The 14,383-nt window shown below is 54.5% G+C and overlaps 7 protein-coding genes across 7 annotated transcripts; 2 read left to right on the forward strand and 5 right to left on the reverse strand.

Annotated features, from left to right (window-relative positions):
* Positions 1-1,028: 1,028 nt before the first annotated feature.
* On the reverse strand, positions 1,029-2,824 carry ACRALDRAFT_1094356 (uncharacterized protein). The gene is made up of 9 exons (XM_071019719.1): positions 2,234-2,824; positions 2,126-2,173; positions 2,025-2,054; positions 1,945-1,955; positions 1,768-1,856; positions 1,634-1,662; positions 1,499-1,606; positions 1,361-1,439; positions 1,029-1,297 (listed from the first exon to the last, which is right to left on the reverse strand). Exons 1-9 carry the CDS (start codon positions 2,356-2,358, stop codon positions 1,193-1,195), a joined length of 624 nt encoding a protein of 207 aa, XP_070873966.1. The 5' UTR covers positions 2,359-2,824; the 3' UTR covers positions 1,029-1,192.
* On the forward strand, positions 2,152-3,079 carry ACRALDRAFT_1043651 (uncharacterized protein; the record flags this gene model as incomplete). Its single annotated transcript, XM_071015317.1, has 1 exon — positions 2,152-3,079. A coding segment is annotated over exon 1 (588 nt), but the record flags the coding sequence as incomplete, so codon positions are not given.
* Positions 2,933-5,433, reverse strand: ACRALDRAFT_1082547 (uncharacterized protein). The gene is made up of 3 exons (XM_071019324.1): positions 5,340-5,433; positions 4,684-5,196; positions 2,933-4,600 (listed from the first exon to the last, which is right to left on the reverse strand). Exons 1-3 carry the CDS (start codon positions 5,370-5,372, stop codon positions 3,668-3,670), a joined length of 1,479 nt encoding a protein of 492 aa, XP_070873968.1. The 5' UTR covers positions 5,373-5,433; the 3' UTR covers positions 2,933-3,667.
* Positions 5,434-6,084: 651 nt separating this feature from the next.
* ACRALDRAFT_1071547 (uncharacterized protein) lies at positions 6,085-6,771 on the reverse strand (the record flags this gene model as incomplete). Its single annotated transcript, XM_071017874.1, has 1 exon — positions 6,085-6,771. The coding sequence occupies one exon, from the start codon at positions 6,769-6,771 to the stop codon at positions 6,085-6,087; it is 687 nt and encodes a 228-aa protein (XP_070873969.1).
* Positions 6,772-7,847: 1,076 nt separating this feature from the next.
* ACRALDRAFT_2042768 (uncharacterized protein) lies at positions 7,848-9,735 on the reverse strand (the record flags this gene model as incomplete). The annotated part of the gene is made up of 3 exons (XM_071021284.1): positions 7,848-8,108; positions 8,225-9,608; positions 9,695-9,735. 3 exons carry the CDS (start codon positions 9,733-9,735, stop codon positions 7,848-7,850), a joined length of 1,686 nt encoding a protein of 561 aa, XP_070873970.1.
* Positions 9,736-10,123: 388 nt separating this feature from the next.
* Positions 10,124-11,621, reverse strand: ACRALDRAFT_1035054 (uncharacterized protein; the record flags this gene model as incomplete). The annotated part of the gene is made up of 2 exons (XM_071014984.1): positions 10,124-11,075; positions 11,152-11,621. The coding sequence occupies 2 exons, from the start codon at positions 11,619-11,621 to the stop codon at positions 10,124-10,126; spliced, it is 1,422 nt and encodes a 473-aa protein (XP_070873971.1).
* A 476-nt stretch (positions 11,622-12,097) lies between these two features.
* Positions 12,098-13,078, forward strand: ACRALDRAFT_1082549 (uncharacterized protein). Its single transcript, XM_071019325.1, has 2 exons — positions 12,098-12,488; positions 12,656-13,078. Exons 1-2 carry the CDS (start codon positions 12,201-12,203, stop codon positions 12,752-12,754), a joined length of 387 nt encoding a protein of 128 aa, XP_070873972.1. The 5' UTR covers positions 12,098-12,200; the 3' UTR covers positions 12,755-13,078.
* The last annotated feature ends 1,305 nt before the right edge of the window (positions 13,079-14,383 follow it).

Consider the following 14,383-nt stretch of genomic DNA (forward strand, 5'->3'; position numbering starts at 1 on the left):
TGCCCGAGCCGTTCTACATAGTGACGGCTTCGCCTTTCTTCACTGCCTACCTCTGTTATCGTGGAAGAGGTCCTGTTGCTATAGAAGAGGTGCTGCTGCTATGGAAGAGGTCTGCTATGGAAGAGGTTAGCGTGATAGGACTCTGTGGATAGGACTCTGCTTACCTCTGTTATCGTGGAAGAGGTCCTGCTGCTGTGGAAGAGGTCCTGCTGCTATGGAAGAGGTCCTGCTGCTATGGAAGAGGTCCTGCTGCTATGGAAGAGGTCTGCTGCAGTTATTATAGAAAAGGAAGAAGACCTAACTGTAGATGGATCTATAGGAAAAAAAGAAGATAGAAAAAGATCTATAAAGTACGTACGTTATACGTTATACGCTGCTGCCCCTGCCTTCTGACGATAGCTTTATTTAGAAGGACCTACCCGGATAGGTATATCGTAGAAGTATTCAATTTATATAGACCAATAAAATCATAGTAAAGTGGAATCCTACCCGGATAGGTATATCGCAGAAGTATTGAATTTTTATGGACTAATAAAATCACAGTAAAGTGGAATTTGCGTACTTCCTATTAGTTAATAACCAAGGACTGTTCTGTTCTAAAGGATAGCACCTGTAACAAGGATAGTAGGGCTTTTCCAAGGATAAGCAGTGGTTTCAAGGACAACTCTTTTCCGTATTTTCCCACTAAGGTACACTAGAAACACTCTCAACTATCCAAGCTAATGTACCGTGGGTTTCGTAAAAGCTCATTATAATACAGTAGGCGGCAGATATTATCTCCCCTCTGCTTTTTCCAAGTAAGTGATATACTGCTCTACCTTTTGCTACTAACATATCCGTAACATTCCTTACTGAGCGCCCTGGTATCTAGGGCCCAAGAATGAGAGTATAAGGAGGGGGAGACGGCAAGAAAACTGCGCATGTCATTGTGCAGACTTGGCGGGGTTAAACCCCCACTTGCCAATACAGGGATGATGACCCTGACGATCTGACAATTTCTCGGCAGCTCCTGACATTTCTTACTTATTCAGCCGCATTTCGGAGGTACAGTGGCTGCGTAAAAGCTCCGATAAAGTCCAGTCGAAACAACTACGTTGCAGGGAGTTCCCGAGTCCGTATACCCAGAATCTCGAAGCATGACGGCTGCTGTCGTCGGAACTATTCCTAGTGGGCCAGTAACCACACGGATAGGCTACTCCCTCACATCCACGGTGCCAGAATAAGAAGGGGTTGGGAATTGAGAGAGACGAGACGGGTTATGAAAAGTGCCCTGCATCCATCCATCTGCCTGTCCGGCCTTTATCACGGGGTTAGACTTCCGATTATATTTGTCTGGAAATTGACTGGCGGGCCAACGTACCAACTTTGCAAGCGGCTCGGCTGGGATTGTGCATCGATAATTACCTACGGCCCAAATCGGGGACATTTCCAAGATCGTACTAGGTATTGCCAGTAAGCATGTGACGATGGTGGAGTTAGGGCCCGTTCAACAATTTACTGTTCGTGCCTGTTGCCAAAACATGCCCTAGCCCATGTCGGCGCCCATGACCGATGGTAGTGTTCAGTAGCCATCGAGGTGAAGCGTCGAGTGCCAGGCGTCTCGTCTCTACGCTGGACAGAAGCACACACTGACCTGACCTGGCGCTTGACAATAGGCAAGATCTCATAGCACAAGTCGTCTTATGTTATATCCTTCGCGCTAGGACAGAACATCCCCGTTCGCAAGGATGGTCATTCATCGCGTTTCTTAAGGATTCCGCAGAGAACAGTCGCCCGACCCGATGCAGTACCGACGTGGCTGGGACGGATAGCCGAGTGCTTTCCCTGGTGTCTCGTACCGTTGATCCCTCGATCGCCTGAAGCCAGTCAGCAAATCCTTACGAGTTTTTTTTTTTTTTTTTTTTTTTTTTTTTTTTTTTTTTTTTTTTTTTTTTTGAAAACCACAGTAAATGATCCTCGGGGTGTTCACATAAGACCCGTGGCTCGTAAATCGTTAGGATTAATAATACAGAAATCTCCGATACGCCGTTGCCAATTGTGGCTGGAACACCAAACTAACATGTGGCAAAGCACAAGCCTATCAATCATGACTAATCAAGCCGTTATCATCGCGATCCTTTCAGACTTCTTGCCCTGCAACGCATTGCCAACCCAGGCTTCGTCCATCCATTCGCTTTACAGCCAGTCGCGAAAATCAATTTCACCTCAGGAGCTGCGTTATACCACTAGACACGGAGCTACAAAGAGGAAGCGTGCATTACAGCGTATCGAGGCCATTGTGGGCCAGACGTGCTGGTCCCTGGAGCGCAGATCGCACTCGCTTGACATTACCTCTTCGCCATACCAGCCTGAGCTCATATACGTATAACCCTACCCAAGTCCAACCTGACGCGAACGATACTACCGAATTAACTCAAACCGCTATCCCTCCATCTACGTGTCACATATACCCCGCGCAATTTCTCCGAGAAACAGACCGAATCATCGAACAATGGCGACCACCTCCCAACGCCCCGAGACGACCCAGATCCTGAACCACTCACAACCACCTCGGTCCTTCCCCTTCACCGCCTTCCTCCGCCAGACCCACCGCCACTCCCTCCTCCCTTCGACCTACGGCGACGGAAACACAACGACAGCAGCAAACGGCACGTCGGGCTATGACAACACAACGGGGGGAGGCGGCCGCGGCCCCTCGCTAGTCTGCAAGCACTGGCTCCGCGGCCTCTGCAAAAAGGGCGAGCACTGCGAGTTCCTCCACGAGTACAACCTCCGCAAGATGCCCGAGTGCAACTTCTTCACCCGCAACGGCTACTGCTCCAACGGCGAGGAGTGCCTCTACCTCCACATCGACCCGCAGTCCAAGCTCCCGCCCTGCCCGCACTACGACCAGGGCTTCTGCCCCCTCGGCCCCCGCTGCGCCAAGAAGCACGTCCGCCGGACCCTCTGCCTCTTCTACCTCGCCGGCTTCTGCCCCGACGGCCCCGCCTGCAAGGCCGGCGCGCACCCGCGCTGGCGCACCGATCTCGACCGCCCCCGCGCCAAGTCCGAGGTCGCTCGCGAGGAGGGCGAGATTGCGAGGGACGACGATCCCGTGGGCCGCGGCGGCTTTGACGGTATGTCGAGGGATGGCAGGGACAGGGATGATCGCGGTCATGGCGATAGGAGGTTTGGCGCCGGTGGCCGGGGAGGAGGCAAATGGAGGGATCGTGGCGGCGGTAGGAGGTTCCGCGGTCGTGGCCATTGAGGGGCCGTGGCGGCGAGGAAAGCGAGTCGAGAACACGGAGTGCGAATCGATATATATACCATGTTGTCCTGCAATGAGCCGTCTGGCGGCCAGGACACATATTTGCATTGTTTTACAGGACGACGGAGCGAAGATTTATGAAGTAAGATACTGTAGGGCGTCACAGTTGTCTTAATACCCAATTTTCATGTATCCATGATCCATTCTATTTCATTATCCAACCTATTTTAAGATTGCTATCCGAGAGTCGTGATATTGTGTCCCTAACACCAAAATCAAATGACTTGGAGGGCCCAGCGAACAGGACATTCCCAGGGGCAAACAGCCACTCCCATCTTGCATGCCAATTTGGTAGCTTCAAAAATACAATTATACATGGTGCCGGGCTCTGCCCGGCACTGCAAGACGCCAAGGCTCTCCTCACGTCTGCTTCCACACGTTGCTCTCCTCATCCTGCGGGACAGCAACAAACTCGTGGCTCTCTCCAATCTCGCTCCCCTCGCGGGAGTTGTCGTACGAGCTCGTCTGCCAAGCCGACAGCTCGTCGACGCGCCGGATGCCCATCATCCACGCCACCAGGCCGCGGGGCACCCACCGGCCGACGAAGCTGTAGATGCCGGCGCCCAAGCCGAGCCGCACCGTCCCGCTGGTGATGGTCCCGTCCATGACGTCGAACACGGCGGCGTGGAGCTCGCGCAGCGAGGTCCCCTTGAGCCCGCGGATGCGACCGGCCGAGATGGCCGAGGTGTTCTGCGTGACGAAATTGCGACCGTACGCGTGGCGGGCGTTGTCCGGCCACATGAGCGTCTCGGTGGCATCAGCGTCGATGCCGGGGCCTGCGATGCTCTTCTGGTACGGCGACGATAGTGACGACGATGCGTGGGGTTGTCTCGACGAGGTGAAGCCTGTAAAGTCAAAGGTCCCCAGCTGCATGTGGGTGACGGGGATGGAGAGCGGTCGAAGCTCGGACGTCAGGACCTCGGTGAATGCGGAAAGCGCGGAGCAGACGGTCGCTTCGGGGGCGTGGAACGGCGGGTTGATGGAGGAGATGATGGAAGGCGTGAGGACCATGACTTTCGGGGGGTACCACTTCTCGCCGATGGGGGTGAGGCGGGCCGTGAGGAGGGGGAGGAAGGCTTGGATGGTGAGGATGGGGTGGAGGAGATGCGTGTTGAAGAGGTCGGCAAAGCTAGAAGGCGGGATGGTGGCGATGGGCGAGGTCTGGTAGTGGAGAGACGGGATGAGGATGACCGACTTGAGCGTGAGAAGGTTGGGCTTCGTCTTCGGCGCAGGAGCTTGTGGAGATTGTAGGTAGTTGGCAAATTGTTCGATGGCTATGCCGGCTCTAGGAGGCTGTTGCGGATGGAGGTCAGTCGGATATAAGTCTAAAGGAGAAGAGAAGAAAAAAAAGGGTGTTGAGAGGGGTAAGGACTCACGTTGGTGACATCTATGGTCAGCGGCCGGATATCTGGCCTGGCCATACTGTGAACCATGGACTCGTCTTCGGCAACATTACAGACGACAAAGACGATAAACCCCCTCCTCTCCATATCCAACGCCAGCGACCGGGTCAGCGGGAGCGTCGGGGACCCGGCGATGACGACCACCTCGAGGCGGCCACCATTGCGAGCGCGCTTGGCCCTCCGGGTCTTTCGCCGTAGTCTGCTGCTCCTGTAGCTCCGGTAGAGAACGATACCAAAGACGGCCACGGCGGCGCCCGTCAGGACCTTGTGGCGGGAGACCCAGTCGCGCACGCGTTCGTAGCGGGTCAGGGCGATGACCTCGATGGGGATCTCGCGGCGAGGAGGCGACGGACGGGCATATTCGGGCAGCCACTTGGCGGATGCGAGGGTGTCGCGGACGGCGATGGCGGCTTTATCGACTTGTGCGTTGATCTGGTCGGCTACGTCGTCCGAGTACCGGCGGATATGATCGGGGACGGACGAGAGCTAGAGGTTTGAATCAGATTAGTTGGTTTGGTTCCCTCGATCGGCAGCTTGGAGGCTGAGGTTTGGGTTTGGCTTGTTCGGGTAGCTGAGTAGCTGAATCAAGCCAGGCCACCATCGCTTGTGACTTTCGGGTAGGTGCTTACCAAGTCCAGGAACTGTTGGTCGTCGGCAGACATGGTGCCGGTAAAATATAGACAACTACAATGTTGGAGATGTTATGGGATGTGCGGGTTCAGGGGACGGTTGAAAAAAGAGAATAAAATAAAATATGGAAATAAAATAAAACGCTTGGACTTTGGACGATTGGCTGAATGACGTGGGTGAACACGGAACGCGCCCATAAAGTGTTGTGCAAGTACACAGTCTAGAAAAGTATCGCGGACTGTGGTGCGCTCAGACCACGTCCAGTCGTAGTACTTCGTATATTTCTTCAGATATTGCCGTCGCTCATCGAGGTCTCCTCTGGATTCAACTCCCATTAGGTATTCTCTTACGAATAATACCCTCTCTATTCTGCTACCGCTACATCTTTTGCAGCTAAGAAAAGACAGAACCCTCTCCGTGCTCTTCGACGTCAATACGAAAGATGGACAAGTGCGGCATATGAAGGGAAACCCCAGCAGACTGCGACAGGAAACCCGGTTTTGTCAAAAGACTATTATTATATTTATTAATTACGCTGGTGCTGCGTCGCAGCTAAATGGCAGATTGAAACGAAGACCCTCCTCAGCTTGTCCCTTCAGTAATCACGCTCTCGCGCCCTTTTCTACTTTCTGTCCAGACAGTGCTTCTCGTCATGCGCTGAGTCTAAAACAATTGCTTCTTCCGCTCGCCTCGCCTACCGATAGGTTCAGGCAGCTTGATGGATCGTGTGCGTGTGCGTGGGCATTACTGAGGACGCTTATGTTTGCGTTTGTTTCCCTGAAGTCTGGGGGCGCAGCTGACGGACCGTGCCCTGGGCGTTGCATGGTCCTGGTCACTTGCAGGTGCTGCAGTCGGATGGTTTCGACCAGCGCAGACGAGTTGATCGATCGATAGGTCCGCCACACTCGTGACGTGCGTAGGCTCCTCAAGGTGCGAAAGATCCTCAAGGGCATCTCTGAGTTCGTCCAACGACACGTCGGGATCCGCCGAACCCCAGACAACGCCAGGGCCGCCCCGCGCCTCCATTTGCTGAATCCATTCCTCATTCTCAGAGTCATCGAGGTGCCACGGAAGTGTGTCGCGCGAGTAAAGCCGTTCCTGGACTTCGTCGGGCACAAAGTCCGCAGGCTCCGTGTACGGTGGGAAAGGCTCGGTTCTGATATCGTCCGAGCATTGACCGGCCGACGGGGGCCTTGAGGGACGGAAGTTCCCTTGTGTCGGGGACTGGCCGACCGATGGACTCGGGGTATTAGAGGGAGTGTATGAGGCTTCTTCAGCTTGGTCGGGCGACTGGGGGTCCAGGGGTCTCCAGATGACCTCCGGCATGCCTGGTGTTTCAGTCGACCCAGACTCCTCGGTTTCTGCTGGCCCGTCGGGCTCTAGGCCCGGGCCTCCCCGTGCCGGTCCACGGGTACGCGCGGGATTCGGCATGGTGTCAGCTCGTCTGCCTGTGACGAGTTATTAGCGGACAGTCTCACATAGTTTTTCCTTCTCTCTATTACCAGTGTTTTGGACCTCTGCCTTGCTCTCGCCCTACTGAGTTGCTGCGTCCCGTATGAGGGGCATTGACTTGGCCCGCATTGTTCTCTGGGTCACTGGTTGCGAGGAGAGAAAAGTTCGGTGGCTTCTCTGGCTTCTGTGTAAGTCCAAGGAGGCTTCGATAGAGGGCACGGTGTCCTCGGTCTGTCGTCAGCCACTTACGCCTTCACAGTTGCTGTTCTTCCTATGGCGAAGAAGAATCCACCGCCACAAGCTGGGAAAAGGACTAATGGTTGGTGAGGATCTATGGGTAAAGACTCACTATAATGCCAGGGACTTGGTTATAGACTATAGTGAGAAGCTCGTAGTATCTGTATGATGGGTAGAACTGATAGCAACGGCTGTCTGTGGTATAGCAATGGATCAAATGAATAAAACGAGTGGTGTGTCTGGCTGATACGCACGTATGGATGGCGGAATGTGTAAGTCGGAGTGATGAGAGACCAGGTCTGAACTGACTAGATCATCTCTTTTGTGTCGCGGCATCACGGGACTCTTTTGTCACAGAGACTTGTCGAGGGTTGTCGGGCCTACGAAGTAGGCAGAAGCAGCTGGAAGGGCCGCATGACCGAGCAGGAGATGGTCTAAGCCGGGCCTCGCTCACAACTTCCTCGCCAGACACTTCATGCCTCACCACCATGACCATCGTCACAAACAACCCCCAAGGCCATCACAGCCTTCCTTCCTACTTACCCAACAACCTCCCTCCCCTACCTTGATCCACAGCCAACAAAACTCCTTTCCCATGGGCCTTCCCCTTGGCTTTCGTCGGTCGCCACTACCTCTCAACCTTCTCGACCTCCTACCACGGACCCGCCGCCTCTCCATTCTCAATTGCAAACTCATGTCCGGTGACATCCGTCGTAGCATCAATACAATACCATTGATTTGAGTCAATAAATTAATAATTCTGCCATGTGCCCTCGCTCGATTTGAAATACACTGAACCCAATAAAGACCAAAGCTCATCAGTCGATGTCCAGAAGCTTATACTTGTCGTCTCCCAGAGCATCCTCTACCCTCTTCATGATGGACAAGACCTTCTCCTCCTCCAGACGACGTCCGACGACCTGTACACCCACAGGCAAGCCATGCATGGCCGTGGCATCGTACAACTTGTACGCCCCCTGAGCGACTCCATTTAGCTTGCGAATATTAAAGTCTTTCGGAAGCTGGTCTAACGCCTTATCGACGTGTGTCACCGGGAGAACGCCGGCGGTGTAGTCGAGCTTTTCCCAATGTTTGTCAGTATGAAACGTTTACCAAGGCGGCGAAAAGCGACGGGGGAAAAGAAAAGGGGGCGCAGGGAAAAGACGGCGGGCCCACAAGAAGCACAAAGACCTACAAGATTAAACAAAAACGTATAGCCACAGCTGCTCACCGCGTCCTTCATCCCACCATGAGGAACAGCAGGCGTGGCATTAGGCGGCGTAATCATACAGTCCACTCCGGCCGTCTCCCACCAGTCGAACCAGTCTGACCGGAAAGCCTCGCGCCGGGCCACGAGCTTCCAGTTCTCAAACGCGCTCTGCGGCCTCCAATCGCGCACCAAGCCGGCCCACACGTCGTCTCGCCGCACATACTTGACCCACAGGTAGTACAGGTACCGCAGTGGTCCCGGCACGCGCATGAGGAACTCCATCTGCGCCGCGCCGGGATCGTTCCACTCTCCCGCCTGAAAGAAGGACCTGAACATCTGGCAGCCGTCCGCATTGAGGGCCAGCGACGCGACCCGTAGCCCCTCGTACGGTGAAGGCGGGTCGACCTCCACCACCTCGTGGCCCTGCCTGCGAAGCGCAGCCTCGACCATCTCGAGGGCACGCCGACACGCGGGGCTAGGGTCGACGACGCCGTCGGAGCGCAAGACGCCTACTCGAAGCCGCTCCTTGGCCATGTACTCCGCCTCGACATCGGCGCGCCACGCCAGCGGATGGACGGTGTAGTCGTACTTCCACGGCCGCATCTCGATGACGGCGCGCGTGAAGTAGGTCAGGTCGTCCAGCGTCCGCGCCATGGGGCTGTACACCGACGGCACGCCTTCCTGGCCGGGCATGCTGGTGCGGAAGCCGACCTTGGGCCACCGTCCCGTGGAGCAGCGCAGCGCGTAGCAGCCCGCGAAATGGGCGGGAACACGCACGCTGCCCGCGACGTCGGAGCCGATGCCGATGCGCCCGCCCATGGCCAGGAGTGCCGACTCGCCCCCCGTTGAGCCGCCGGGAGTGTACTTTTCGTTGTGTGGATTGGTAGAGCGACCCCAGACGTCATTGGCCGACTCGAAGGAGAGTAGAGTGATGGGCAGGTTGGTCTTGACGTATGGAACCGCGCCGGCATCCTTGAGCAGACGGACCACTGGGCCGTCCTGGTCTGTCTTGTTCCCGACTAGCCTTGAAAAGCCGACGGTGGTGTCATAGTCGGCCACGACGATGGTATCCTTCAGTGACACGGGGATGCCGGCAAGGGGACCCTTGAGATTGATCGATCCATCAGTCAGCCATGTCTCGGCAGAGGAAATCATGACTTCGGTGAGGCAGTTGGTCTTTTCGTGGGCTTTTATGGCGACCTTGCCATATGTCTTGAGGATATCAAGGGGCTGGAGAGATCCCTTGTGGACGTCGTCTACGAGCTCCCCGATGGGCCTTTGGACCATCTCACGATCCAGTAGGGAAAAGGGGCCATGATAGGTGGTGAGTGCACCGATTCTCTGGGCCCTTTCCGATTGTTTGGATTGACTGCCATGGTGTTAGTGAGGCTGAACGAACCAGGGCTGTCCACTATTAGCTGGGAGGCTGAGGGCAGAAGAGTTCTCAGGACAGACCAGTCTCGGCGATGCTGGAGATGACCGAATGGGAATACCATGGCGCTCGTTTCCTTTCAGGTACTGGCACGAATTTATTGGACGAACGAAAACAGAGCAACAGTGATGCATTTGTTGTTGAGGCCGAGAATAAGAGGCGGAATCGACCAAGTCTAGATAATGTAAGAGCGACGGGTGCAAGAGAGAGTGTGAGTCCTCCTGAGCCGAAGGGAGGAGGCCGGGTGTAACCCACTCTATGCGGGGCCCCGCATTCTTATCACCCGCCCTGGCCCGTGAATACCCGCTCTCAGCAGGGCGGTGAGTGCCCTGAAACTCGGTAAGCTCGGTGAACTTTGGGCCGATGGCTTCCTGTATTGTACATCCCCTACATCCTCGAAGACCTTACTCAGGCTGAGCCAAATATATACATTAGTCTTCTTTCATAACGACCTACACCGTCGGCGGTCTCCTCTCATTCCGATAGTGGTCGGCAATCAAGAAAGCCAGCTCCAAGGCTTGCTTTTCGTTCAACCGCGGATCGCAGAAACTCGTGTAGTTGGTCGACAAGTCACACTCGGCCAGGTTTTCACTGCCTCCCAGACACTCCGTGACCGCGTCGCCCGTGAGCTCCAAGTGCACGCCTCCCAGGTAGCTGCCCTGCTCCTTGTGGATCCGTAGCGTCTCCTGCAGCTCCTCAAAGATGTCCTTGAACTTGCGCGTCTTGATTCCGCTGTCCGTCGAAAGCGTGTTCCCGTGCATCGGGTCGCACTGCCACACCACGCACTGCCGGTACTCGCTGTCCTCCACGGCGCGGATGTGTCCCGGCAGAAGGGACCGCACCTTGCCGGCGCCGTAGCGCGTGATGAGCGTGATCTTGCCCGGCTCGCGGTCCGGGTTGAGCGTCCGCAGCAGCGCCAACAAGTCGTCGGTGGGCGTGGTGGGGCCGACCTTGACGCCGATGGGGTTGGCGACGCCGCGGAAAAACTCGACATGCGCGCCGTCGATCTGTCTCGTGCGGTCGCCGATCCACAGAAAATGGGCGGACGTGTTGTAGTATTCCTTCTTCGTCGCAGGGCTCTGGCCGCTAAAGTTCGCGCTGGATTCGGGCGGAGGGGGCGGCGTCTCGAGCAGCCGGGTAAGGGCCTGCTCGTACTCGAGGAGTAGCCCTTCGTGGCTGGTGAAGAGGTCGACCGTATCGAGCTTGTCGCTCCTGTCGGCGCCAATCGTGTGCAGGAATCGCAACATGTCTGTCAGCGACAAAACGGCTTCGGAGTATTTGCGCTTCAGTTCTGGATCCCGGACGTGGCCTAGGCCCCAGTCGAGTGGCCTGTGAAGATCGGCGATGCCCGAGCCGAGCGCCGCTCTGACGTAGTTGAGGGTGGCTGAAGAGTAATGGTAGGCCCTGTTCTCAGTAGTTGTACAGTTAGCACCCAAAGGCATCCGAGCAGAGCAGCTTTCTGCACCGGGGAAACACCAACTTGACAAGTCTCTGTGGGTCAATCTCCCGCTCATCGACATCGAACCCATTCAGGATGTCGCCTCGGAAGGACGGAACCTCCTTGCCGTCGACAATCTCGGTCGGGCTGGACCTGGGTTTCGCGTACTGGCCCGCCATGCGGCCGATGCGCACGACTCTCTTGTCGGCGCCCCAGATGAGGACCAAGCTCATCTGCAGGAGCAGCTTGATCTTGGACTCAATGGTGCTCTGCTCGCAGTAGGAAAAGAGCTCGGCGCAGTCGCCTCCCTGGAGCAGAAAGGCCTCTCCCTTGGCACAATCCCGAAGATGCTGCTTCAATGTTACAATCTCCTTGGGATGGACAATGGGCGGCAGCCTGGAGAGCTCCTCGACCGACTTTCTGAGGAGGGCTTCATCGGGGTAGCTCGGGGCCTGTTTGATGGGCTTCGAGCGCCACGAGTCTGGTGACCAGTCTGAATGCGCCGTCGTCATGGTCGCGACTCGTAGAACTTGGCTTTTCCTAAGAGACGAAATCGGGAACTCGGGGTGTTGAGTTGACGCCCAATTTGAACTTGGAGACTACGTGTTCAGTTACCGGGTATGAGTTTGAGTCTACTTGTACCGAGTTGAAAGAAGAGGCGAAAGGAATGACTCATCGCATCACCAGTTGATCGCTGGTGCGGCAAGTACAAGGAACACGTTGATATTGACCTGAATATCGTCTTCTCTTCTTTTGGGAGGGAACTCCTTTGTCCCTTTCCGCTTTTATATTTGTTTCAGGCCTGTCTCGGCATTATTCGTAGCACCGGCATCTCTAGTCGTGGACTCGTGGGACCGACGGGTTACCACTTGTCTCTCCCCTCCCAGTCTCGGTTACCGGTGGGACAAAGTCCAAAAGCGGTGTCTCCCGGCAGAATAGCGGGGAAAGTTGACGAACTCACCGAAATCTGTCTCGATGCCAGACGGTTGGGACCTCTTACGAACGATCAAACGCGACCAATTCAGCAGAAATACCCCATTTCTCTCCTCCATAACTCGAATCAATCAAACTAGACGCCACCTTAATCGACCATGTCCGAGAAGCAACCCCCTACCATCGTCGAAGGCGCCACGACAGGCGACGTCGAGGACGAAGTCCCTTCCACAGCCGCCAAGTCCGCCGAAGACCGCAAGGCTGCCTCGGCACTCGCCTCTCTCGAAGGCGGCGATGACGCTGCAGGAAAACAAGACGTGGACGCCGAAGCGGCCAAGAAAGCCCTAGGTAGCCTCGGTTCGGCGGACGCACCCGGCGGCGACAAGAAGACAACGCAGCTCCCTGTTCGGAACATTAAAGTCGATTCGAGTGATGTTGCGCTGCTGGTTAGTTTTGCCCGACGGGTAGCCAGTCGCCCACTTTTCTATCTGGCTACCCGTGGTGTATCCCCCTCCCTCTCCGTTCCCTTTCTTTCATTTTCCCTTCCCCCGCGCGACAAAGCATAAGACAGGGAAATGCGGGACGGGTTGCTAACGGGCAGTGTGCATCACAGGTTGGGGAACTAGAGGTTACGAAGCCCAAGGCGACAGAATTATTGAAGGCCAATGAAGGAGACGCGGTCAAGGCTATGCGGGCGTTTATTAGCGCCTGAATGCGACGCACACGGAAACGATTAATGACAACTTTATATAAACACAATGGAAATCGTGGCCACCAAAAGAGGTAGGCTTGCGATGGCGTATAGCGATTTTAACCTGGGCGGCCCATTCACAACATCATTATACTTTGGACGTTTTCTCATGATGCATTATGGCAGCTAGATATACCCGGTTTTCCATGCCGTCTTTAATTGAACTCATGCACCGCGTGGCTGGCCTCGTCAGAGTCCTGTTGCATCCCTGACGCGCGCAGCCTCCGACGCACCTTTGGATGACACGACATATTGAGGTAGGTCGAGTTATTCCGAGTGCATGCCATCCCCTGACCCAGGCTCTCTGATTCCTTTGGCAACATATAAACATTGTGAAGGCATGGAAACCTTGGCCGTTGTTATGCGTCCTCAATAACAGGAACCGGCTTCTCGTGGAGATGGTCACGCATTTCCGGGCGTCTTCACGACCACTCGTATACGGATTTGACCGTAACCCAAGCCGCCGAAGCAAGCACAACCGATTCGTGGAAGTATGTGACAGTATGCGTCTTCAGTCGTATACCGACGTCGAGTATAATGTTGTCAAAGATAAATAGAGCATCTGCTCGGGTTTACCACCAGCTCATTCCAGCGTCCCGATCAGGTTTCGTTTGGCTGTACTTTGGATGCAGTAGGTACGCGAATACTTCGTTCGCGATCACCGACGGAGGCCAGGGAATCGGTTAGCAGTTTCTCCGTTCGACGGAGTGACCCCGCGAGAGGTGGGGTGGGTACAATATGTGTCATATGACTAAATGGGTTATGTAAATATAGTTATACCGATACGGCTACGCAGCTCGGAATTTGGTCTCCGAGCTCTTGGGCTATTAGCTACTAGAGCAGGTGTGGCTTGTGGATAAAATAGGCTACTGGACGGGGATTCCTATTAGTTATAGATAGCCGAGGTATAGCCTATATATAGCTTAGCCTCCTACGAGCCTAAGGTATAGAATTAAGGTAATCTATTATATCTTTATAGCTCGGTTCGGTCGATTATAGCTTCTTATTATAGTTATAAGCCCGGGTAGTAGCAGTATACTAATAACTTCCACTGCTCGTAAAGACTATTCCGAGTTATAATTCCTTTATCTTTTTTTTATATCTATTTTATCCCCTATCCACTTCTATTATATATTACCTATTCCCCTGCACCTGCACTTCGCTTACTTTTCTGTTTTTAAGCACTATAGCCTATACCCTGGAGATCGACTACGCGGTTAACGCTTCGGATATAACTAAGCTTATATACTCGAACTATTAGATCGACTAGTACTCTACGGTTAGAGGCCGGCTTGTACGCTGGAAATATAGTATATAATCGATCCGGATAAGCCTAATTAGTCCACCGATATCCTGCTAAAGCTTAACCCTATTTTAGAGTACTAGATACACGAACGCCTTATAGTCCGTAGCGGCGAGACCGTTACGCTATTATCCGATAATAAGGTTAAAGCAGCTCTGCTTAGGGCGCTATAGTCCTCGGATTTAAAGAGAAAGGAATACTAACCCCTTATTAAGAAGCTTAAAACGATTCTATCTCTAATCCGGAAGACTACTAACGCTACCGGCTTCGAGATAGCTATCTTTAAA

This window comes from Sodiomyces alcalophilus (assembly GCF_042370955.1).
Source record: "Sodiomyces alcalophilus JCM 7366 unplaced genomic scaffold ACRALscaffold_5, whole genome shotgun sequence".
In the NCBI taxonomy this organism is placed as follows: Eukaryota; Fungi; Ascomycota; class Sordariomycetes; order Glomerellales; family Plectosphaerellaceae; genus Sodiomyces; species Sodiomyces alcalophilus.

Coding starts and splice junctions, on each gene's coding strand:
- ACRALDRAFT_1094356 (XM_071019719.1), bottom strand. CDS start 2,358: ATGAGCTCAGGCTGGTATGGCGAAGAGGTAATGTCAAGCGAGTGCGAT. Junction 1,607..1,633: donor ATTGTCAAGCGCCAGGTCAG/GTCAGTGTGTGC, acceptor TGTCCAGCGTAG/AGACGAGACGCCTGGCACTC. Junction 1,440..1,498: donor TTTGGCAACAGGCACGAACA/GTAAATTGTTGA, acceptor GGCAATACCTAG/TACGATCTTGGAAATGTCCC.
- ACRALDRAFT_1082549 (XM_071019325.1), top strand. CDS start 12,201: ATGTCCGAGAAGCAACCCCCTACCATCGTCGAAGGCGCCACGACAGGC. Junction 12,489..12,655: donor CGAGTGATGTTGCGCTGCTG/GTTAGTTTTGCC, acceptor TGTGCATCACAG/GTTGGGGAACTAGAGGTTAC.
- ACRALDRAFT_1082547 (XM_071019324.1), bottom strand. CDS start 5,372: ATGTCTGCCGACGACCAACAGTTCCTGGACTTG. Junction 5,197..5,339: donor ACCAACAGTTCCTGGACTTG/GTAAGCACCTAC, acceptor TCAAACCTCTAG/CTCTCGTCCGTCCCCGATCA. Junction 4,601..4,683: donor TGACCATAGATGTCACCAAC/GTGAGTCCTTAC, acceptor CATCCGCAACAG/CCTCCTAGAGCCGGCATAGC.